The 25,930-nt window shown below is 43.1% G+C and overlaps 1 protein-coding gene across 3 annotated transcripts in view; it reads left to right on the top strand.

Annotated features, from left to right (window-relative positions):
* LOC130100550 (meiosis regulator and mRNA stability factor 1) overlaps nt 1-25,930 on the top strand; it is a 56,954-nt gene that overhangs the window by 2,376 nt on the left and 28,648 nt on the right. For 2 of the 3 annotated variants that reach the window (XM_056266029.1, XM_056266031.1), the window contains exons 3-13: nt 551-686; nt 7,653-7,867; nt 10,379-10,496; nt 13,067-13,239; nt 15,032-15,430; nt 16,368-16,474; nt 17,574-17,687; nt 17,798-17,972; nt 22,973-23,151; nt 24,239-24,319; nt 24,817-25,050. In XM_056266029.1, the coding sequence (XP_056122004.1) occupies nt 551-686; nt 7,653-7,867; nt 10,379-10,496; nt 13,067-13,239; nt 15,032-15,430; nt 16,368-16,474; nt 17,574-17,687; nt 17,798-17,972; nt 22,973-23,151; nt 24,239-24,319; nt 24,817-25,050 (1,931 nt within the window). The remainder of the gene's footprint in view (nt 1-550; nt 687-7,652; nt 7,868-10,378; nt 10,497-13,066; nt 13,240-15,031; nt 15,431-16,367; nt 16,475-17,573; nt 17,688-17,797; nt 17,973-22,972; nt 23,152-24,238; nt 24,320-24,816; nt 25,051-25,930) is intronic. The other variant, XM_056266032.1, reaches the window with a different exon arrangement.

Genomic DNA, 25,930 nt, shown 5'->3' with positions numbered 1-25,930 from the left:
TGGAAGTGAATCAATCAAAACCAACTTTAGCCGAAATAACATTATTCAAAATCGCTATAAAGCCAAAACAATCTCTGTTACCGTAAATTGTATGTTTATCTCTTTAAAGCTGCTTTGAAACAATCTCCATTGTTGAAAGCGCTATATAAATGAAGATGACTTGACTTGAACGGAGGATTATAGAATGATGGGAAACTCATTTATACGACACTTTCTTCATCAGGAGAACAGCTCGTCACACGTCATTACACATGCGCAATCCTTTCAGTTTCGGTTCTCAATCCGATCAAGTGTTTACATGTTCTCTCGATCGGTTTAGAATAGGAATAACCCCCCCCATTCAATCGGATTAAGGCGTTTACATGAAGGCTTCTCAGTCTGATTGAGCTTCACTCCGATCACTAACGGATTATTTGTTTGCATGTAAACGCGGCCACTGTTGATCCGAGCACATCCTTTTAATCCAGAGAGAAGGCGAGGCAGAATGTGTAAAGCGGCTCTCGTGTGGATTCTGCGCTGAAATCTGACATCCATCTCTTCTGCTTTGTAGAGTTTGCGTGTCGACTCGGAGAAGGTTTGGCCGAACATCCCTCCGCCCGTCCCGGTGTGCAACGGCTGCGGCGTGACAGGAGTTTCCTCCGACGGTCTTCTGGGTGTCCACCTCGGCAAAACCCCACAGAAATATGGTCTGTACACACACCAAATGCACATTGTTTTACTAACTGCTGATAGTGAGGCCGGTTGCACGTTACAACCTAGTTTTGATGAAAAGGAACACCACTTACTAAATACTTTTGCATTGCACCATTAAATATAGTTGCAGCGTAACTCTATGTATAACTAAATATTTTTGGAAGCCTCTGACCAGGAATAGTTGTTGAAATGAAATAGCAGATTGACTGAATTGCATCAATTTTACCCAGCAATCCTTTATACATGTATGATAATGCTTACATTAGGATTTCTGCGGGTCTTAATTCACTTTTACACAAATTAAAGCCTTAAAAAGGTCTTAAATCAGATGTGGTAGAAATTCATCACCGCACCTGACTTAAGTTTACCTGGGTCGACACTTAAAGGGTTAGTTCACCCAAAAATGAAAATGATGTCATTAATGACTCTCCCTCGTGTCGCTCCAAGCCCGTCAGACCTCCGTTCATCTTCAGAACACAGTTTAAGATATTCTAGATTTAGTCCGAGAGCTTTCTGTCCCTCCATTGTAAATGTGTGTACGGTATACTGTCCTCGTCCAGAAAGGAGATAAAGACATCATCACAGTAGTCCATGTGACATCAGTGGACTAAATACATTTTGCTCCAAAAATAACCAAAACTAGGACTTTATTCAGCATTGTATTGTCTTCCGGTTCTGTTGTGGATCCGCGTTCAGTGCCGCCGCTGACGTGTGTGTGTGTGTGTGTGTGACGTAAGACGCTGCTGACGTGTGTGTGTGTGACGTAAGACGCTGCTGACGTGTGTCTGGTGTGTCCGAGCTTCGTCTACAGTCTGAGGGAGACGCACGCTGGAAACTAAACAATCTTTGCAAACATGTCTAAGGATTTCCACACAGAGGAAGACTTGCATTTTTTTGCCCAGCCATATTTATTTGAACCCGAATACACGGACGCACCAGACACACGTCAGCAGCGTCTTACGTCAGCAGCAGCACTGAACGCGGATCCACAACAGAACCCGAATACACACACACACACACACACACACCAGACACACGTCAGCGGCGGCACTGAACGCGGATCCACAACAGAACCCGAATACACACACACACCAGACACACGTCAGCAGCGTCTTACGTCAGCAGCGGCACTGAACGCGGATCCACAACAGAACCGGAAGACAATACAATGCTGAATAAAGTCCTAGTTTTGGTTATTTTTGGAGCAAAATGTATTTTCGATGCTTCAACACACTCTAACTAACCCACTGATGTCACATGGACTACTTTGATGATGTCTTTATCTCCTTTCTGGACGAGGACAGTATACCGTACACACATTTACAATGGAGGGACAGAAAGCTCTCGGACTAAATCTAAAATATCTTAAACTGTGTTCTGAAGATGAACGGAGGTCTTACGGGCTTGGAGCGACACGAGGGAGAGTCATTAATGACATCATTTTCATTTTTGGGTGAACTAACCCTGTAATAATATTTATATTAGCACCGCGTCTACAGTCGACAACTGGCTTCGAGTCGGTCGACATCTCAACCTTTTTGAAACCCATCACTTGGGAATAAGGTATTTAGCCTCCTCCACTGAAACACTAGCACTTGAGAATAGAAGTAACATCTCTAGTGTGTAGCCTGAATCAAACAGACTCCAGACAATGCCTTCAAATATGCTTTAATCACGACCGGAGGATCTCAATTTCAGAGAGAATCGCACCAGCAAAAAGAGTGAAACGTTTTTTATAGAATAGGAGAATGGTAAATGTGACATGATTCATTACATAATTTTTGTGCAGTATGATTGGTTCTTCATAATTCAGCAAACCCTTCTGTTACTAGAAGCAAATCCAGATTTTTTGATTACTTCACTTTGTTACTCAAACTCATGAGTTTATATATTTAGACAACCGTCTAGTTTCACTTCCCCTTTAGTTATATTTGGACATGAATCAGACAAACACTGGCTTTGGACAAAGTGTTGGGGACATTTAGTTTTCAAAAGCAAGAAATATAAATGTTAGTTATGAATAATTAAAGAAATCCATCACACAGAGCAGAAAGACTTCATAAAGTTATGGCATTAAATGCATGCATTGCAAAAAAAGAAGGTTTTGTCCTGTTTTCCAATACAAATGTCTTTGATGCATTTACTTGAGATGCAAATATAAAATGGGAGTTTATGCTTAAAACAAGAACAAATATCTTTTCAATGAGTAATGAAAACTTCCCTTTGAATTGTGTGTAAATATTTGACCCCATTTGTTCGTTTTTAGCACAAACTCACTTCATTTTGATCAGTTTCACAAAAAAAAAACATATAGCAGTTTCTTTAATCCAAAGCGACTTACAAATGATGAGAGGAACCAGTTTTGTAATTGTGTATATCTAGTAAATGTATCTTGATTTAAAAATATTTAGACAATTGCACTGGAAAACAAGAAGAAAAAATAAACGAAATAAGAACTTTTTTCTGCGGTGTGATAAGATGCAGTAAAAGTGAGTCTTCAAGCTGTTTTTTTTTTCTTCCTACAAATGAATTAAAAAGTAATTAATATCTTGAAAGTTTTAAGTATTTTAAACCTCTGAAGTGTCGCTAATAATAGTGATAAAATTCGGCTTATGTCAAAATGATTGATGGCCTGTTTGATTGACAGGTTGACCTTCCGGTGTAGGGGTTAGGGATTAACCTTTGACCTGGTTATCCCTCAATCATGTGTTTTTGACAGTTAGTTTGACCTATTGAGTCTCGCTATTATATTTCATTAGCCTGGCTAAATGTATTATTACAATTTCATAATCAATTGAAAGATAATCAATGCGAACCATCAAATGTTCTAGAACAAAGAGGAATATCTTTTACCCGACATTATGAAATACATGAATGCTGAGTCTCCGCGACTCGGCATTCACGGGCTGATCTGAGATACAGAAAAGGCCCTGATCTTCTAGTTGCATTTCATTATGTTTGCATATGAAATGAGGTCTGGCTATATGAGTTCACAGTGGAAACTTACTGTGTTCACCCTCCCAGATTTGCTAACAGTGGGGATTTGCATTCATGAGTTTACGCCTTTTTGGGGCAAGGATCATGTCTAAAGGGCACATTCCTTTGTGTGCCAGTTATCCCTAAACTTCTAAAAAACCTTATTACCTTGTGTTTTACTCTTTTGGAATGAGACATCTGTACCACCCACTCTGGGACATTTAAAATGATACTAAACACAATACTCAATGATAATCATTCACATTTTTTTTTTGATCATATTCAGTGAAATCGACACTATAATCCGACAGAACAACATAAATAAAGTGGTTTTAGAAAAAACTCCGAGCTTCTAACTCCACCTGGAGCTTGTTATTTGTTTTGCAAAAATCCACAGCTTCCGGATCATCGGGTCCAATCAGCGCAGGGGGGTGTGAGATCTGACTGTCAATCACAGATCGGGCACACGCCCCCCCTCGCGCACGTTACAATCACATGCACACGCCTGAAGTTCGCGCAGTAATGAAGAGTGATGGCGGAAAATCAAGTACGCTCATTTAGAGTATAAATGACGTTAGCAATTGCAATCTATCGGTAGATTAGCCAGGACAGCACACCTCCAAATACTCCATGGTGTTGATGGATGCTGATGAGACGGGCGCGTTCACTGATAACCTGGTGCACACGCACTGACGTGCATGAACTCGGTGGGAGGGTATCCGCTGATAGTGGGGGAGGGGCATGAGAGTTGTAAACATTCAAAAATGTTGCCTAAAACCACTCAATCTGCCGGACTTGCCGACTGCAGCTTTAATTTGCTTTCTCTCAGAGAGTGAGAACACTATCCTCCAGTTTTTCCAGTCTTACAACTGTAATGATTTTGTTTAACGGTGACCTAAAGTATAATTTTTATTAATATAGCCATATTTATTTTTGTACTGTAACAGCATATTCTATCCCGTACACCTAAAACACGACCGTCACAGAAAACTGCATTTTTACATTTGCTAAATAAATAAATAAAAATAAATAAATCATTTAATATAATTTCTAAGCGGTTTTGAACTCCAAACACATAAGTCGGTTCCATAAAATTAACATCTCTATTTTTAAATTAAATGATTCTAAATAAAGTATATAACTCAATGAATAATAACATGTTACCAAAATGTATTCATACAAATTAAACATAGTTTTATCTAAATGAATATATATAAATATAAATATATATATATATATATATATATATATATATATATATATATATATATAAAATGACATGTATAAATATAAAAACACCTTACATTTTCATAGAGCTGAAGTAGTTCTTTACGCAATGATAAAAACAAATCCAAAAACCAAATAGTTTAAGTTGTCATAAACAAAGATCCTTCAGTGATAATGTCACAGTAAAGCTGGTCTGCTTTCCAGAGTTTTATTCATACTAAATTTTATTTAAAAGCATAATCTTAAAAGTTTAAATTAGATCTTTTAAAATTAAAAGACTGTTTAAATCAAGTTTTTATTAAAATCATATCTGCTATTTATCTTCTTATAAGACATCTGTATGATATAAATGATTTTGCATACATTTAACCTAAGATATTATTTTTACTAAACGGCGTCTGTTCAAAAAAAAAAAAAAAAATGTTTTAAAGCAAAAACTGTGCTCTGGCGTCTTAGATCTTATTTATACAAAAATATTTCAAACGGTATTTTTGTCCATGCCGCATGAAACATGTTGTCAAAGTTTGTCACAATGTTGTTGTTGTTTGTTTTGTTTTTAAGAAATATTTTAAAATGTTCATTTCATTTATTTTATTTATATAGCACGAATAAACACAACAGAAGTTGACCATTGTGCTTTACAAAACAAAAATCCAGGAAACATGCAGATGCAATGAAAAGCAAAATACCATGTCTCAATGGTAAATGTAATAGAACCATAATTGAAATGTGGAGGATTTTAGAGAAATGCCCGGTCAAAAAGATACAGCTTTAATTTAAATTTAAACTCATATAAAGAGGACAACGATCTCAGGGATTCAGGGAGGCTATTCCACAGCCTAGGACCGACAACTGCAAAGGCACCATCCCCTCTCGACTTTAATCGTGAATGTGGCTGGGACAGATTATAACTGCTAGTGGACCGTAGACACCTACCGGTAGGGTTTGGCGATATGGCAAAAATATCATATCACGATTTTTTTCAGGAAAATCACGATTAACGATTTTATCACGATTCTTTTTCATGTTGGTTTTACTATTTTGCAAGTGAAAAAAGCCTTATAGGTAACAAAAGAAAAAAGAATGGCAGACATTTAGGCCAAAGTGGCGAAGATAAAAATCTTTATCATTATTTTCTTTGTTATTAAGAATTAGGAACAAAGATACACATTAAGCATACACAACTGAATATACAAATGAAATAAACAGTGGTTTATTTTTTCAGCTACAGTAGGGGTATTTAACAGTAGCATTGAAGAAAGTAATTAGGCTAAATGAACAAATACGAAAATAAAACACAACAGACTTCACTGTATAAATTATACATTATTATTAAAGCTACTACTAAAGTTCTCAGTCAAGGGCAGTGAGTGATTTCCTCTTTGTGTTTTGTTGTTTTATTAACATTAAAGGGATAGTTCTCCCAAACATTTTAATTGTCATCATTTACTCTCTCAAGTTGTTTTAAACCCGAATAAGTTTCTTTCTTCTGTTGAAAATAAAAGTTATTTGGAAGAATGTGGCTAACCAAACAGTTGCTGTACTCCAGTGACTTCCATATGTTTTCCTACTATGGAAGTCAATGGGGACCAGCAACTGTTTGGTAAGCCACATTCTTCCAAATAACTTTTATTTTCAACAGAAGAAAGAAATTAATACAGGTTTGGAACAACATTAGAGTGAGTAAATAATGACAGAATTTTTATTTTTGGGTGAACTATCTCTTTAAGGACAAGAGGCAGCTTGTTTACTAACTGGCTACTGTCGCTTTAAGAGCTGCACGCGACGCGTCTAATATACACGCATTTGACAAGCAGATTTTCTCTCATTTTTTTTCTGTTTGCTTTCACTTTAACCAACTTGGTTTATGTAAACCTTGTGTGTATTTGACAATATTAGCGCAATAAGACTCGAAAGATAACTTATAACGTAGTCCAGTAAACAGACGCTGTTAGACAGGCTTTTAGTGCCCGTGTGCTTCGGGTGTATGCGCTCAGAAAGCACACGTCAGAACAGCGCATCAGCAGTGAATTACATGTTTAACCAGCAAGGCTTTAAAGCACATGCAAATAATGAACTTCTGTGAACTGCAGTGTCCCGTTCCTCTGCGTTAACATTTGTTGTATGTTGAGACGGAGCTCGGCGCCAGAACTGCAACTGATAAAATGCACGATACTACGATATTTCTTCAAAAGCAGATCGTGGAGACATTTTAATCGTCCACGATCAAAAACCGTGATATCGCACACCCCTACCTACCGGCCACATTCGCAGTTAACAGTTCAGATCAGTAAGAAGGTGCAAGGCCATTTAAGGATTTAAAGGATTTCCTGTGACACACATCCTATATAACCCTTTTTGACACCGGCTTCAAACATTCATCAAAACTACATGATACATGACTAGAAAAGCCGATAGGTCAAATCTTATGTCAAAACTATGAAATATAATAGCGAGACTCAATAGGTCAAACTAACGGTCAAAAACACATGATCGAGGGATAATAAGGTCAAAGGTTAATCCCTAACCCCTACACCGGAAGGTCAACCTGTCAATCAAACAGGCCATCAATCATTTTGACATAAGGTGAATGGTATCACTACTAACCACTTTTAAACTTGTTCACTGTTCTTTTTTTATAAATATAGGATTTGTAATCTCTATTCATTGAGTCGAATGGGGAATCGAATTTAGAATCGAATTGTGGGAACATCTGAATCGTTACCCAGCGCTACTCACTGCCTGTGTGTCTGCAGGTTCTTCAGAGAGCGGCGCGCTGGAAACGCTGCCCCCCATCGGGGTGTTCTGGGACATCGAGAACTGTGCGGTTCCCAGTGGACGCTCGGCTGCGACGCTGGTGCAGAGACTTCGAGAGCGCTTCTTTCAGGGACACCGTGAGGCCGAGTTCATCTGCGTGTGTGACATCAACAAAGAGAACAAAGCCGTCATCCAGGAGCTCAACAACTGCCAGGTGCGCACGAGCATCACCCATCAACCAGAGCATGACTGCGTTTCACTCATGAGAAAAAACAACCCAAGGCGACGATCAGCTGGTCATCGTCAAATATTACAAAGAAAATATCTCACCAATAACACGACTAAACCAAGCAATATACAGGTGAAACTCGGAAAAACTAGAATATGGTGCAAAAGTTCAGTAATTCAACTTAAAAGGTGAAACTAATTATATAGACTCATTACATGCAAAGTGAGATATTTCAAGCCTTTATTTGTTATAATTTTGATGATTATGGCTTACAGCTTATGAAAACCCCAAAGTCAAAATTAGAATATTGTGAAAAGGTTTTCATAGCAGTAAGCCATAATCATAATCACACACATGACCAGCGTTGGCCAATAGTGAGTCTACGTGTGACGTACAACCCAGAAGCGCTGCGCTGTTGCACTACGTGAACTCACTCGAGGCCCACAGAGAAGAAGATGAATAGTTGAATAAAGTCGTTATTATTGTTTGTTTTTTGCACACAAAAAGTATTCTCGTTGCTTGATAAACTTAAGGTTGAGCCACTGTCGTCACTCGAACTATTTTAACGATGTCTTTAATAACTTTTCTGGGCCGGCAAGTTTCAATCCCTTAGAAGCCTATGGAGGAGTGAGACAGCTCTCAGATTTAATCAGAAATATCTTAATTTGTGTCCTGAAGATGAACGAAAGTCTGACGGAGTTGGAACAACATTAGGGAGAGTCATTACTGACAGAGTTTACATTTTGGGGTGAACTATCCCTTTAAGCCAGGGGTCGGCAACCCAAAATGTTGAAAGAGCCATATTGGACCAAAAAAAAAAAAAAAAATCTGTCTGGAGCCGCAAAAAACGTAAAAACTTTATATAAGCCTTATAATGAAGGCAACACATGCTGTAAGTGTTATATTAGCTTTATTAGCCCCCTTGTATCAACATAAGTAGGCTACAAATTAGAGTTTAGATTGGGCCCAAAAAAATCAAGCCCGGCCCGACACATTAAACGTAATTATGAGCCCGAGCCCGATTTTAACCCAACCATTTTTTAATGCGTGGGTCGTTATAACTGACGTTCTCAACTTTCTTTCTCCCGCCCGCAACATTTGTTTTGTCCCGTTTCTGCCCGCAAATAGCATTAAAACACAAACCACTGTTAATTTAACATAAAAGCAAGCAGTTTACTGCGTTCTCTTTGCGTTCTCTCTGCAAAGTGCGCTCTCTTAATAATTCCTAAAAAGCTGACAGTTCATCGTGATCTCACACATCTCTGTTATTATCAATGAAGCTGACTGCACAATGAATCTTTCATAATATCCACACTTTGTTCGTTATAATTAGAGGATTTGCCAGCATACAGAATTCAGCACTGAACAAAAAAGTCAGTTTTGAGTGTGAGGGGAGTCTATCTTAAATGCTTCTGATTGGCCTTTGCGTTCCAGAAATCAACACATACCGTAAAACTTCAAATAGTAGCCCGGGCTTTTATTTTCCCAAATCGTCGAACTGCACCGGCTTGTATTTGAGACAGGCGTCTATATGAGGCAGGCCTTTATAATTTAGTGTTTAGATGTTGTTCATTGAGTGTATATAGGCCTGTCTCTAATCTCTAAAAATCTCCAAATGCTCCACGTGAAACTGCAGTCTTCCGACCTTTTACTATTGCGGCAATTGAATTTGTTTAAAATGCGCGAGGGCCTTTATTTACCCAAACCTGCAGCCACACCAGGGGTGTAAAAGAGACAGGCGTCTATTTGGGACTCGGCTATTATTTGAAGTTTTACGGTATGTCTGTGATTGGCTATATCGCTCAACGCTGCAAACATGTTATGAATAGAAATTCTGGCCTGTAAATCGTTTCTATTTGGTTTTAGTAGAGTGAGTGCATTACCGCACGCGCCCGCGCTCGCACTCGGCCATCAAATCTAGTCCCGCGCCGCACTGGAGTGCTCAGCTATCTTTCTCTTTTTCCCCTTGGGATCCATGGCCCACCCGCCGGTTTGTTTGTTTGTTTGTCAGCCACCGGTCTAGCATCACGCCGATCTGACAGACACGTGTGTCACAGTCTGTGACGTAAATTCTTCGTTGACAGAAATGTTGAAATTAAATATTTATTATACACATTTTTACAACGTTGAAAAACTTTAAGAATGTTTGTCATGTTTTTCCTCCTACAGAAATTATATTAAAACAAAATATTTTTTCCATTTTCAAATTTTTGAAAAAGCTCCAGGGAGCCACTAGGGCGGCGCTTAAGAGCCGCATGCGACTCTAGAGCCGCGGGTTGCCGACCTATGCTTTAAGCCATGAAAGAATAAAGGCTTTTTATATTTTCTAAAAACAAATTACTCGTGTGCCTTGGATTGTTTTTGCTTATGTGTGAATCTATCCCTACACCCGAAGAGCACTGAAGTTACACCCCGCGCAGCACTTCTTGCATTCCTTGTATTCATGATTGTTTCATATGCATTTGTTGATTGATGGCTTGATTTGGTCCTGCTCAGGTGACGGTGGCCCACATTAACGCTACAGCCAAAAATGCAGCCGATGATAAACTGCGTCAGAGTCTCAGGAGATTCGCAGACACACACGCTGCTCCCGCTACGGTCATCGTGGTTTCATGTACGTGTCCACAAACACACAACTCTGTTCAAAATATTTAAGAGTATTGACTCATGACAAATCAGATTTATCTCTGTACATAAAAGTGCTGATATAATAGAACATTGTTAGGGAATTTACAGTTAAAGACTGTAATAGCAAATTTATTCATTAAGCAATCATCAAAGCGTAAGAGACAGTCTGAGAATTAAAAATGATTTATTTCTTATAAGAAAGGTTCAGTTGTTCCACAGAGGTAGTCAATGTACAGTCTGCGATACAAGTGAGACGCAGGACGGAGGGGGAGAGTAGTTTGTATACAGCTTATCTCAAGGTCTGTTCTTCTACCATAGATGGACTAAAGTTCAGTTCTCTGCCGTCAGGAAATAGTAATAATAACCTGAACTTTAGGGTTTGGTCATGCTCTTTTGCTCACTCTAAAACCGGCCTGTACTTTGACCTTTGGGGCCAAAGTCCACCCGTCTCTCCCCGTCCACCCATCTCACCTGCTCGCCTCAATCAGCAACAGCAGCATTTATTGGTTTGAAAGAGATGGGAATAATTTTCCCATAACAAGACCCAAGGACCAGATATGATTAATTAGGGGCCAGTTGCATAAACTTAGCCACTATGTTAAGAATGTGCCTTAAGAATTAATTTGAGCGCTAGAAATTAATGTGCCTTAAGAATTAATTTGAGCGCTAGAAATTAGTCAAGAGGAGACCAGTCTTACTTTTCTGATTCACATTAGACAGATCTTCCTTTTTATGTAACTGACTTTAAAAAGTTAGCTCCAGTCTTGAAGAAACTTAACTTTTAAGAGTAGTCTATGTCTAAGACTAGTTTATGCAACCGGCCCAACCGGCAGTCAATTTAAGACGAGTCAGAATTATAATATTTAGATTTTTTTTTTTACTGAAGATAGTTTGTAGTTTCATCAGGCAGAAGTCCAGCTTTAAGACTCACAATGAGTCCGTTTGCCGCTCCGCTTACAGTTACACAGATCACAGCAGTTATACCCTTCACCAAGGTCTAAGCTACGTCATTACTTCAGGTTGAATGATTCTGATTGGCTAAGAAATAGATAAACACTCATGGACAGATACACTGAAGCATATCTCCATTGATTATGCAGCTGACCCTTAAGTTAGGCACGTCGTGACCTTCCAGGTCGCAGATCTGCTTTTCTAGTCGCCAACGTGTCGAAGAAAACAAGTCAGTCCATCTCCAATAATGCCACTTGTTCCTTAACCTGTTACCAAGAAGACTAACACACACACACACACACACACACACACACACACACACACACGTCTGGTCCACTATCTTTGTGTGGACTCTCCATAGACGTAATGGTTTTTATACTGTACAAACTGTATACCGTAATTCCTCAAATAAAGACCGGGGCCTTTATTTACCTGAACTGCAGATGGTAGCCGGCTTTTATTTGAAGCAGGCTTTTATTAGAGGCAGGCCTTTATTTCTAATTCGCGATCCCCGCCCGCCCACCAGCCAAGATTCCATGGTGACGCGTCATGCTTGGCACGTGTTCACCACAGCCAAAATAGCGCTATATGACAGATGTAGCGCTTTTATTTCTAAATATTAACAAACTTGCTTACCATGTCATCAACTATCTTCTATTCTGACTCTCAAATCCGTGTAAGTGAGTTTGTTTTGTCGTTTAAAACCCTTTATAAATTATCTTGATCTGTAACGTGAGATGGGCACCGCAGTTCAGAGATTCCTGTCTGTTGGATTTGTTACGTTACAGCGCGTGAATTCTTCAGTTTCTCCCGAAATACATGAAAGTAAGTGGCCGGTGAACTGGGAGAAGAATAGAGTAAACTTTATAGTTACTTACACTGTGTATCTGATATGAATAAAACACGTCGCCAAATATATTTGAATGGATTGTTATTGCTGCTTCCATAGACACCATTGTGTATTTTACAAACTATAAATGTATTGTTTTGCTATAAATCATATCTATTTAAATGTCTGAAACCTAAAATAAACATGTGGTTAAAAACACTGAATAGTTGTGATATGACAACCGCTGAGCGAGTCCGTCTTTGAGTGTACACTAATTTTTCCCCGGCCTTAATTTGAGACCGGCCTTTATTTGTCCGCGTTGACCACGATCCCCGGCCACTATCAGAGGCCCGGCGTTTATTTGAATACCGGTCTTTATTTGAGGAATTACGGTATTCTGTCCCCTTACACTAACCCTACCCCTAAACCTACCCATCACACACACACACACACACACACACACACACACACACACACACACACACACACACACACACACACACACACACACACACACACACACACACACACACACACACAGCTTCTTCAAGGTTGGATTTGGTCTGGCTCTAACTATAAACAGGAGAGTCCTCTCAAAACATCCAGATAACACGTTCTTTCTCTCAATGAGAGGACGCTTTAATCTAACACAGTAAAGTAAATGGGTGTTTGAATTGAGACTGATCTTTTAGCGATTAATCGTGCATAACACATCACAATCACATCACACTTCACATACGAAAGCGAAACTGAATTTCCGTGTGTCGTTCCCGCAGCGGATGTGAACTTCGCCAGTGAGCTGAGTGACCTGAGGCATCGACACGGTTTCCAGGTGATCCTGGTGCACAAGAGCCAGGCCTCGCCCGCGCTCCTGCAACACGCACACCTGCGCGTCGCCTTCGAGGAGTTCGTCTCGGACCTCCCACCCGGCATGATCGTCAAAGCACAGGTCAGCCTCACTCCCTTTATATTCCTGACCAGTGCTGGGGAAACTCATTACAAGTAACTTGAGTTACGTAATCAGATTACTTTTTCAAGTAACTAGTAAAGTAACGCATTACTTTTTCAATTTACAACAAATTATCGAAGTTACTTTTTCAAATAGTAGCGCTAGTTACGGTTTCACATTTATTGACTGACAGCTCTCCTGTCCCCATGTTGAGAGAAATAAAGTGTGTGTGAACATGATGGTTATTTTAGTTCTAGGCTAAATGCATTTGCTCATCTCACTGCCACGAAAACATTCAGTATTCCTCAAAATGAATCAAAACAGTAAAATGCAATCTCAGAATTTTACGCAAAACTTTTATAATTAACTGTTAAATTACGCAAATATACTTTATGTATTTAATCTCACTTTATTAACCAATCTCTTTGCTGCTCACCTCCAATGATCTAATTCAACCATACTAATAAGCAAAAGTTACTTTAGATTAGATTTAGAAATAGTGTTGAACTTCCTTCTCCTGAATCCTATAGTTCTTTAATCCAGAATAACAGCAGCTGAGAGGTTTGCAACTATGAGTAAATCTGCATTTTCTTCAGCCTGAGGCTTATTCATTTCACTTTTGCTGTGAAAGCGCCTTAACATTTTCCAAAAATATATATATTTTTTTGCTTGTTATAAAATAAAACAAGGAAGCTCAGCCGAGGTGAGAAATTAATGCAAAAGTAATGTAACGCATTACTTTTCATAAAAAGTAACTAAGTAATGCAATTACCGTATTTTCCGGACAATAAGTCGCTCCGGAGTATAAGTCGCATCAGCCCAAAAATGCGTCATGACAAGGAAAAAAACATATATAAGTCGCACTGGACTATAAGTCGCATTTATTTAGAAATTTATTTAACAAAATCCAAGACCAAGAAAAAGTTATTTAAACAGACTTTAATTCATTAAAACAGAAGGCATTTAAGTTATTCTGCTACACACAATAGCACAAAGAACAACAGGCTGAATATGTGTCCGGTATGTTGTTAACGTAACACATCAACAGTTAGCTACACAATAGCATAAAGAACATACCTGAGAGGCTGAATAGGATAAAATAAAATAAAATAACATAGCGAGTCCAACAGTTATCGGTAAAGCAATTTCACCAAGCTCCCGCAATCTTATTCCACATCACTGAACCCGTTGAATTCTTCATCCTCCGTGTCGCTTCTGAACAACTCCGCTATTTCCGGAGGAAGATGAAAACTAGCTGTAGTCTAGAGCGCATAGAGCGCTCTCTCGTGGCTGTAGACGGTAATGTCACCCCCAATTTCAGCAAATGATGCATTCACGTCATACCACAAACACATCAAAAACTCGCAAATAATAATCTGGGGCCGTCAGCGATCCTGTGACGAGTAAATCTTGGTAATTTTGATATATAAGTCGCACCTGACTATAAGTCGCAGGACCAGCCAAGGTATGAAAAAAACTGCGACTTATAGTCCGGAAAATACGGTAGTTACTTTTAAAAAAATGCAATATTGTAATGCATTACTTTTAAAAGTAACTTTCCCCAACACTGTTCCTGACTGCATTTGGTTCTGCATTTTGAGCTCTGATCTGGCAGAAAACAGCTGGTGTTTCTGTTTGAAGACCGATGCTGCTGTTGTAATCATGTGATCATAAACCTGTGTGACTCCATGCTCTGAGATTCATAATGAGATCCCGTTATTTAAAGCTCCCAGCGGCAACTCCATCCTCCTCTCAGATCTCCCAGAGTGCTGTTTGTGTCTCTGCTCCTCAGCCCAGTTTCAACCTTCTGTTTGTGCACCACCTTCCCACACACCGCGACACCAAAGCTGTGGCGAACCGGCTCCAGCGCCTCTCCAATAACTGTGGAGGGAAGGTGTTGGGAGTCTCCGGCGGCTGCGCCGTGCTCCGGTTCGCTAGTGCCAGCGCGGCCGAACGCGCGCGCAAGCGCATGGAGAATGAAGACGTCCTGGGCCAGCGCATCGTGGTGTCGTTCTCACCCGACGGCCCGGAGGAGGAAGAGGAGCGCCGACTCTTCCTCCCCGTGGAGAAGCAACGCTCGCCCCGTCGCCGGGCGTCTCGGTCGAGAAGCCACGCCCCCGAGCGCCCCTATAGCCCCAGGAAAGCAGGCCACGCCTCCTCGTGCAGCCCTGTGACGAAGCCCCGCCCCCAGGTCAGCTGTGTTCCCGCCTCTGCCCCGCCTCCTCCTCATCATCCTCCAATCGCACGCTTCCTCTCATTCTCATTGTGCCTGTACCTCCGCTTGACCTGCTTGCTCCTCCCATCATCATACACACACTCTCACACACTCACACTAACTCACACTCCCTCTCACTCGTTCACACACATACAAAGAGACACTCACTCACACAAATGCTCTCACGCACACAAATGCTCTCACGCACACAAATGCTCTCACGCACACAAATGCTCTCACGCACACTCACTGACACACTTTGTCTCTCACACACACTTTCTCTCATACACATGCGCTCATGCACATTCACTCGTTCACACAGACACTCACTCGCTCACTCACACTCTCTCTCTCGCGCACTCAGACATACACACACACCAACACTCACGCGCTCTCTAGCACACACTCTAGCACACATCAACACACACGCACTCTCGCACACACTCGCGCGCACACACCAACACACACGCGCTCTCGCACTCGTACACGCGCACTCGCACAGACACTCACCTACACAAATACTTCCTCGCACACAGACACACAACCTCTCACACGCATGCGCTCACGCACTCTCGCGTACACTCACTCACAGCCACACCCCTGAGGAAAGCAGGCCACGCCTCCTCGTTCCAGCCCTGTGATGAAGCCCCGCCCCCAGGTCAGCTGTGTTCCCGCCTCCTCCCATCATCCTCCAATCGCACGCTTCCCCTCATTCTCAATGTGCTGTGCTGCGCTTGACCTGCTTGTGCTGCTCGTGTGCCGCTGCTCTGTGACGCCGGGATGCTTTACGTGAGACTCCATCTTCCTCTTTCCTCGTCTGTCCTCCCCGTCACTTTCCTGTCTTCCGCCTCATTGGGAATCGGCTGTGTGTTCGTATGTTGTGAAGTTAGTGCTGTGTGTGTGTTTGCTGCAGATTGTGTGTGGAGCAACCCGACCTGTGAGCGCCTCGCCTCAGAGTCACACGAACACACAGCTCCTGCCGGCAGCCGGAAAACCTGCAGAGCAGCAGCGCAGCCGAAGGTACCACACGCACACACACACTCTCGCTCACTCACTCACTCACTCACTCTCACACACACACAGACACTCTCGCACTCACACACACTCGCACTCACACACGCTCTCTTGTGCACACACTGACACACACACTTGTGCACACACTCGCACTCTCGCACACTCACATCACTAGTGTTCATCATGTGATTTGTGAAAGTTTTTTTATTTGCAGTGTTTGATTTAGACAAATCATTGATGTTTTTAAAGGGATAGTTCACCAAAAATGAAAATTGTCATTCCAAACCCATAAGACTTTCGTTTATTGTCGAAACAAATTAAATCTATTCTTAACTAAATCTGAGAAGTTTCTGTCCCTCTATTGAAGAAAGAATATCTTCGATATCTCTGCGCCCAAGTAGCAGCGCTTCGCCTGTGCTTCACCCCAGTATAGTCCCAAGTCAATCTCTGCCTAGGAAATCGCCTAGTCTTAATCTGCATTGCTATTTGTACTCGTTGTGAATACGCAGCCACAAGTAATTCTTTTTTTTTTTATCACTTTTACTCACGACATGCTATCCGGCAACAAAGGATTCCATTCATTATGCTAAGCTAGCGGCGGCGCTGCCAAACTAAGACAATGCATGCACTGAGACAAAAATGCGTTTGCCCTCCTATCTAAATGTAGGGGAGACGGTGAATAACCCCTATTTCAAAAAAAACGGTGGTGTGTTCCTTTAAGGATTAGGTTTAATTGATTATTTTATTCACGTATAAACATTGAACAGTGAATGTAAACAAGCTCAACCGTACTTGATTGCGAAACCTCATTGGTTCTCATGCTTGAGCTTCTGTTTGCCATATTTGAATGCTGTAAACATTGTTCATATGTGAATTAAAGGATCAATCTGTTCATCATATAAAGCAAATGTGTCTCTTCAGAAGACTTGGATTAAAACTCTTATTTTACCAACTATGAACTTTTTGAAGCATCAGTTTTGGGTGAACAGACTTACAATGGAGGCACGGAAATCCCCTCGGATTTCTTTCAAATATGTTCTATTGTGTTTTGTTCTTATGAGTTTTGAGTGCTATGATATTTGATTGTGTGTGTGTGTGTGTGAAGGCGAGACTCTCCCGGGCAGCCGTTTCAGGTCAGCACTCCTTCAGCATTCAGCAAACTAAGTTTACAGCGGAGCTTCAGTCCCATGATGCTCTCTCAGAGTTCGTGGTCGTCACGGTAAGCGAACTGCATGATTATCAAAGGCTTCATAAAACACTCTTGCGTTCTCGTCACGTGTGTGTGTGTGTGTGTGTGTGTGTGTGTGCGTTGGTCTCCGGTCTCTTCAGGAGTGTGTCCCCCTGCCTGTCGAACCGCTCGTCTCCGCTGAGCGCACCGTCCCCTGACGGCCAATCAGAGCCCTTCTCTGACGGAGCCGACGTTCAGGTCACGAACCTCGACTACAGAATGTCACGCAAGGACCTCCAGCAAATCCTGCGAGATGCTTTTGCTAAACACGGCAGAGTGAGTCGCATCTCCCAGACATTTAAACCAGAGCGTGTTGAAAGTGTGCTTCATTATTGTGTGTGTGATGGGTAGGTTTAGGGGTAGTGTGTGTGTGTGTGTGTGTGTGTGTGTGTGTGTCTGTGTGATGGGTAGGTTTAGGGGTCGGGTTAGTGTGTGTGTGTCTGTGTGATGGGTAGGTTTAGGGGTTGTGTGTGTGTGATGGTAGGTTTAGGGGTGTCGTGTGATGGGCAGGTTTAGGGGTCGGGTTAGTGTGTGTGTCTGTGTGATGGGTCGGTTTAGGGGTTGTGTGTGTGTGATGGGTAGGTTTAGGGGTCGGGTTAGTGTGTGTGTCTGTGTGATGGGTCGGTTTAGGGGTTGTGTGTGATTGGTAGGTTTAGGGGTCGGGTTAGTGAGTGTGTGTGATTGGTAGGTTTAGGGGTCGGGTTAGTTAGTGAGTGTGTGTGTGTGTGTGTGTGTTTGTGATTGGTAGGTTTAGGGGTCGGGTTAGTGTGTGTGTGTCTGTGTGATGGGTAGGTTTAGGGGTTGTGTGTGTGATGGTAGGTTTAGGGGTGTCGTGTGATGGGCAGGTTTAGGGGTTGTGTGTGTGGTGGGCAGGTTTAGGGGTCGGGTTAGTGTGTGTGTGTCTGTTGGATGGGTCGGTTTAGGGGTTGTGTGTGTGGTGGGCAGGTTTAGGGGTCGGGTTAGTGTGTGTGTGTCTGTTGGATGGGTCGGTTTAGTGGTCGGGTTAGTGTGTGTGTGTCTGTGTGATGGGCAGGTTTAGGGGTCGGGTTAGTGTGTGTGTGTCTGTGTGATGGGTCGGTTTAGGGGTCGGGTTAGTGTGTGTGTGTCTGTGTGATGGGTCGGGTTAGTGTGTGTGTGTCTGTGTGATGGGCAGGTTTAGGGGTCGGGTTAGTGTGTGTGTGTCTGTGTGATGGGCAGGTTTAGGGGTCGGGTTAGTGTGTGTGTGTGTCTGTGTGATGGGTCGGGTTAGTGTGTGTGTGTCTGTGTGATGGGCAGGTTTAGGGGTCGGGTTAGTGTGTGTGTGTCTGTGTGATGGGTCGGGTTAGTGTGTGTGTGTCTGTGTGATGGGCAGGTTTAGGGGTCGGGTTAGTGAGTGTGTGTGATGGGTAGGTTTAGGGGTCGGGTTAGTGTGTGTGTGTCTGTGTGATGGTCGGTTTAGGGGTTGTGTGTGTGATGGGTCGGTTTAGGGGTTGTGTGTGTGATGGTAGGTTTAGGGGTGTCGTGTGATGGGCAGGTTTAGGGGTCGGGTTAGTGTGTGTGTCTGTGTGATGGGTCGGGTTAGTGTGTGTGTGTCTGTGTGATGGGCAGGTTTAGGGGTCGGGTTAGTGTGTGTGTGTGTCTGTGTGATGGGTCGGTTTAGGGGTTGTGTGTGTGATGGGTAGGTTTAGGGGTTGTGTGTGTGATGGTAGGTTTAGGGGTGTCGTGTGATGGGCAGGTTTAGGGGTCGGGTTAGTGTGTGTGTGTCTGTGTGATGGGTCGGGTTAGTGTGTGTGTGTCTGTGTGATGGGCAGGTTTAGGGGTCGGGTTAGTGTGTGTGTGTCTGTGTGATGGGTCGGTTTAGGGGTTGTGTGTGTGATGGGTAGGTTTAGGGTTCAGGTTAGTGTGTGTGTGTGTGTGATGGGTAGGTTCGGGTTAGTGTGTGTGTGTGTTTGTGACGGGCAGGTTTAGGGGTCGGGTTAGTGTGTGTGTGTCTGTGTGATGGGTAGGTTTAGGGGTTGTGTGTGTGATGGTAGGTTTAGGGGTGTCGTGTGATGGGCAGGTTTAGGGGTCGGGTTAGTGTGTGTGTGTCTGTGTGATGGGTCGGTTTAGGGGTTGTGTGTGTGATGGGTAGGTTTAGGGTTCAGGTTAGTGTGTGTGATGGGTAGGTTCGGGTTAGTGTGTGTGTGTGTGATGGGTAGGTTTAGGGGTGTCGTGTGATGGGCAGGTTTAGGGTCGGGTTAGTGTGTGTGTGTGATGGGTCGGGTTAGTGAGTGTGTGTGTGATTGGTAGGTTTAGGGGTCGGGTTAGTGAGTGTGTGTGATGGGTAGGTTTAGGGGTCGGGTTAGTGTGTGTGTGTGTGTCTGTGATGGGTCGGTTTAGGGGTTGTGTGTGATTGGTAGGTTTCGGGGTCGGGTTAGTGTGTGTGTGTGTGTGATGGGTCGGGTTAGTGAGTGTGTGTGTGATTGGTAGGTTTAGGGGTCGGGTTAGTGTGTGTGTTGGGTAGGTTTAGGGGTCGGGTTAGTGTGTGTGTGTGTGTGTGTGTGTGATGGGTCGGGTTAGTGAGTGTGTGTGATTGGTAGGTTTAGGGGTCGGGTTAGTGAGTGTGTGTGATTGGTAGGTTTAGGGATCGGGTTAGTGTGTGTGTGTCTGTGTGATGGGTCGGTTTAGGGTTCAGGTTAGTGGGTGTGTGTGTGATGGGTAGGTTCGGGTTAGTGTGTGTGTGTGATGGGTAGGGTTTGTGTGTGTGTGTGTCTGTGTGATGGGTAGGTTTAGGGGTGTCGTGTGATGGGCAGGTTTAGGGGTCGGGTTAGTGTGTGTGTGTGAGATGGGTCGGGTTAGTGAGTGTGTGTGATTGGTAGGTTTAGGGGTCGGGTTAGTGAGTGTGTGTGATGGGTAGGTTTAGGGGTCGGGTTAGTGTGTGTGTGTCTGTGTCTGTGATGGGTCGGTTTAGGGGTTGTGTGTGATTGGTAGGTTTCGGGTTAGTGAGTGTGTGTGTGTCTATGTGATGGGTCGGTTTAGGGGTTGTGTGTGTGATTGGTAGGTTTAGGGGTCGGGTTAGTGTGTGTGTGTCTGTGTGATGGGTCGGTTTAGGGGTTGTGTGTGATGGGTAGGTTTAGGGGTCGGGTTAGTGAGTGTGTGTGTGTCTGTGTGATGGGCAGGTTTAGGGGTCGGGTTAGTGTGTGTGTGTGTGTGTGTGTTTGTGTGTGATGGGTCGGGTTAGTGAGTGTGTGTGTGATTGGTAGGTTTAGGGGTCGGGTTAGTGAGTGTGTGTGATGGGTAGGTTTAGGGGTCGGGTTAGTGTGTGTGTCTGTGATGGGTCGGTTTAGGGGTTGTGTGTGATTGGTAGGTTTCGGGTTAGTGAGTGTGTGTGTGTCTATGTGATGGGTCGGTTTAGGGGTTGTGTGTGTGATTGGTAGGTTTAGGGGTCGGGTTAGTGAGTGTGTGTGTCTGTGTGATGGGTCGGTTTAGGGGATGTGTGTTATGTGATGGGTAGGTTTAGGGGTCGGGTTAGAGAGTGTGTGTCTATGTGATGGGTCGGTTTAGGGGTTGTGTGTGATGGTAGGTTTAGGGGTCGGGTTAGTGAGTGTGTGTGTGTGTGATGGGCAGGTTTAGGGGTCGGGTTAGTGTGTGTGTGTCTGTGTGATGGGTCGGTTTAGGGGTTGTGTGTGATTGGTAGGTTTAGGGGTCGGGTTAGTGAGTGTGTGTGTGTGTGTGATGGGCAGGTTTAGGGGTCGGGTTAGTGTGTGTGTGTGATGGGTCGGTTTAGGGGTCGGGTGAGTGTGTGTGTGATTGATAGGTTTAGGGGTCGGGTTAGTGAGTGTGTGTGATGGGTCGGTTTAGGGGTCGGGTTAGTCTGTGTCTGTGTGATGGGTTGGTTTAGGGGTTGTGTGTGTGATGGGTAGGTTTGGGTTAGTGTGTGTGTGTCTGTGTGATGGGTCGGTTTAGGGGTTGTGTGTGTGTCTGTGTGATGGGTCGGTTTAGGGGTTGTGTGTGTGTGTGTGTCTGTGTGATGGGTCGGTTTAGGGGTTGTGTGTGTGATTGGTAGGTTTAGGGGTCGGGTTAGTGAGTGTGTGTGATGGGTCGGTTTAGGGGTCGGGTTAGTGTGTGTGTGTGTCTGTGATGGGTCGGTTTAGGGGTTGTGTGTGTGATTGGTAGGTTTAGGGTTCGGGTTAGTGAGTGTGTGTGTTGGGTAGGTTTAGGGGTCGGGTTAGTGAGTGTGTGTGATGGGTAGGTTTAGGGGTCGGGTTACTGAGTGTGTGTGATGGGTAGGTTTAGGGGTCGGGTTAGTGAGTGTGTGTGATGGGTAGGTTTAGGGGTCGGGTTAGTGTGTGTGTCTGTGTGATGGGTCGGTTTAGGGGTTGTGTGTGTGATGGGTAGGTTTAGGGTTCGGGTTAGTGTGTGTGTGTGATGGGTCGGTTTAGGGGTTGTGTGTGTGATGGGTAGGTTTAGGGTTCGGGTTAGTGTGTGTGTGTGTGATGGGTCGGTTTAGGGGTTGTGTGTGTGATTGGTAGGTTTAGGGGTCGGGTTAGTGTGTGTGTCTGTGTGATGGGTCGGTTTAGGGGTTGTGTGTGTGATGGGTAGGTTTAGGGTTTGGGTTAGTGTGTGTGTGTGATGGGTCGGTTTAGGGGTTGTGTGTGTGATGGGTAGGTTTAGGGTTCGGGTTAGTGTGTGTGTGTGATGGGTCGGTTTAGGGGTTGTGTGTGTGATTGGTAGGTTTAGGGTTCGGGTTAGTGAGTGTGTGTGATTGGTAGGTTTAGGGGTCGGGTTAGTGAGTGTGTGTGATGGGTAGGTTTAGGGGTCGGGTTAGTGAGTGTGTGTGATGGGTAGGTTTAGGGGTCGGGTTAGTGAGTGTGTGTGTCTGTGATGGGTCGGTTTAGGGGTTGTGTGTGTGTCTGTGTGATGGGTAGGTTTAGGGTTCGGGTTAGTGAGTGTCTGTGATGGGTCGGTTTAGGGGTCGGGTTAGTGAGTGTGTGTGATGGGTAGGTTTAGGGGTCGTGTTAGTGAGTGTGTGTGATGGGTAGGTTTAGGGGTCGGGTTAGTGAGTGTGTGTGTCTGTGATGGGTCGGTTTAGGGGTTGTGTGTGTGTCTGTGTGATGGGTAGGTTTAGGGTTCGGGTTAGTGAGTGTCTGTGATGGGTCGGTTTAGGGGTCGGGTTAGTGAGTGTGTGTGATGGGTAGGTTTAGGGGTCGGGTTAGTGTAGGGGAATAGAATATACAGTTTGTACTGTATAAAAACCAATACGCCTATGGAATTTCCTCACAAGTACAGCAAACCTGTGTGTGTGTGTGTGTGTGTAGGTGAAGAGCGTTGATCTGAGTCCTCACACTGACTATCAGCTGAAGGCGCGGGTTCACATGAGCTCCCTCCAGCAGGCCATCGGTGCCGTCTCTCTCCTGCATCGCTATAAGATCGGCAGCAAGAGGATTCATGTGTCGCTCGTCACTGGAGCCAGTAACAAATCTCTCGCCTGCCTCAGGTACGCATGTGATGTATCAAACTTTCATATCACAATAATCGCTGAAGCTTTTATCATGGTATATGGTATTATCACTGCATTGAATTTAAAGTGTTGTCCTCCTAGCAGGTTTAAATGCTTTTGTCCATGTTCATCTGTGTTTAGTGTGTAATGTTGCTGTTTGAGCATGAAAAAGCTCCAGTTATTCTCTATATCAGTGCCAGTGTTTCTGAACTCCTGAAATATTGTAGTCTTGAGTTTCTTCTGGGAACGAACATGTCACAATATTCCTCATTTATATAATTTAAATAAATAAATATATGCAGAATAAGGGGGAGGGAGGGGGGGGGGGGGGGGAGGGGAGGGGGGAGGGGGGAGGTGGGCTGGGGCTGGTTGAGTTAGTTAGTAGTGTGTTGAAACTGGCGCTTCTGGTAAGAGCGGGACATTTCCCAAACACATTTGAAGCGCTTGACCAATCACAACACACTGCTCCAGCCGACCAATCAGAGCACAGTGTGCTTTTCAGAAGGAGGGGCTTCATAGAGACAGGAACTAAACCGAGCGTTACTGACAGACTGGGAAGAGAGGAGCCGCAACAATGGAGAATATGAGAAAAATAATCAACATTCAAGCAGGAAAACCTCTTCTAGTAGAGCTCTAAAACAAAAAGAATATAAAGTAAACAGACAATAAAGAGTCAAAACATTTTCAGTCAATATCTAGGGCATGTTTTAGTCCAGAATATGTAAAAATGTAAACAAAAATATGGTGCTGTGATGAAGCAAATAGACAGATCTGAATGGTGTGAAACATTTAATGTTCAGAAACAGGAAGTAGTGCCGTCTGCTTTGTTTACTGGGTAACAGATGCATTTCTGCTGTTACGTTATCGCCATCTGCTGTCAGAGAGTGATTGTGCATTTTCATTCAGTCTCTTTGACGCAGTGTTGGACATTTTATCTGGTTAATGGAAAAATATTTTATAAATGCATTTTAAAATAAAATTCACTTTTTTTAAGTGCAATTTCATGCATGTTCATATATCATGATGATGAACCGTATTACGGTGTATCTGCTCATGTCTAGCCTCAGTGATGTTTGTTTCTCAGCTCTGAGATCATCAGTATCCTCCAGGACGCACCAGCAAACTGCCTGCATCTCTACAAGTTCACCGAGACCTACGAGAGGAAGTGAGGGACATTCAATTCACATTTATTTGTATTGCACTTTTCACAATACACAATCACATCGTTTCAAAGCAGCTTTACAGAAAGTGCATGAGTCCACATTACAATTCAGAGAGATCTGTTATCAGAGGAAACTGTCTAAAGCCGGGGACACGCTTAACGACTGTAAGGCCGATTATGAATGTAATTTGATACTTACGACTGATTATGCTGAGTCGCTTTCAGGTCGGTGTTCACAGTCTGTGTTTAAAATCTGCTGCAGTCGATGGAAACGGTCTGTAAGTGTGTTCAGTTAGGTCTTAGAATGTTTCAGCTAGTCGTTGAGTGTGTCCCCGCCTTTAGTTATGCATTTCAGAAAAGTACACATACAAAATATCAGTTAGATATCATTGTAATAATTTAAGGCAGAAACAATGAGCTCATTGAAGTAATGAATACTTGTTTTTTAACAAATTATGAGTGTGTGTGACTGGTATGTTGACGGCGTGTCTGTCCTGCAGGTTTGGTCATAAGCTGGTGGTGAGTGACTTGTACCGCTTGCCGGAGCTGGTGTGTGTGCGTGAGCAGGGCGGCGGGCGGCTCGTGTGTTTGCTGTCCAGCACTCAGGCCCGGCAGAGTCCGCTAGGATCCGCACACTCTCACGACAGCTCCAACACGGCCAGCCCGGTTCTGTTCGAGGAGCTGGAGTACCACGAGCCCGTGTGCAGACGCCACTGCACTCAGCAGGACTTCAGGTGAACCGGGACACACACACACACACACACACACGCACACACACACACACACACACGTGTGTCCAGGGGGGGGGGACACACACACGTGTGCAGGGCTCCTACAGAGGCAAACATAAGAAGATATTGATCGGTTTAAGTCTAAATGTAAAACATTTGTTTATGCAAAATATAAAACATAAACATATTTCTGTAATATCTTATGCGTTTTATAGATTTCTTGTTTTTCTTTATTTTTAGTAGGGCTGGGTAAAAAATATCGATTTCTCTATATTTTTACGAACCGATATCGATTCTTAAATCTCAAGAATCGATTAGTCATCCTGTTTTCATTTGATGAATGAATGGAACATTGTAGCATGCGTCCCATCCAATAAATCGCAATAATCTTTGTGCTTTGTTACTATTGATACTAAATAAAGTCTCAAATTACGTCCATTTTCTTACGAAATTCAAAAACATAAATACCGTTTTGGCGCTGTGGCGTGAGATCGCTCTGGCTCAGCTCAGCTCAAGAGAAGCAGCATCACACATGATCTCCTCTTCTGCCTTAATAATACCAGTTACAGCGCGAAATACACATGAAGGAACGTCTGAAAGTGTGTTTAAAGATAGAGTACAACTTATCGAAATCCGTATCATGTCTCATGGAATCGCTCAATCAGTGTTTCAACCGTGGAAAGACGTCAGTAAAACAACTTGTAAACAATGTAACGTCACATTTACCTCAGAAAAACCATGTGACCATAAACTCGTTAGTCTCGTTAAAATTAACTCTAAAGAGGAGCATTTTGCTAAATATATGCACCATATTACATATTCATTATAATTTTTAATGTTCTTTGATATTTAATGCATGTTTGAATAAATCTGGCAAGTTTTT

The sequence above is a fragment of the Rhinichthys klamathensis genome, unplaced genomic scaffold, assembly GCF_029890125.1.
Source record: "Rhinichthys klamathensis goyatoka isolate OS25496 unplaced genomic scaffold, OSU_Roscu_1.1 h1tg000244l_1, whole genome shotgun sequence".
Lineage (NCBI taxonomy): Eukaryota > Metazoa > Chordata > Actinopteri > Cypriniformes > Leuciscidae > Rhinichthys > Rhinichthys klamathensis.
This window is presented reverse-complemented; position numbering and strand designations above follow the sequence as displayed.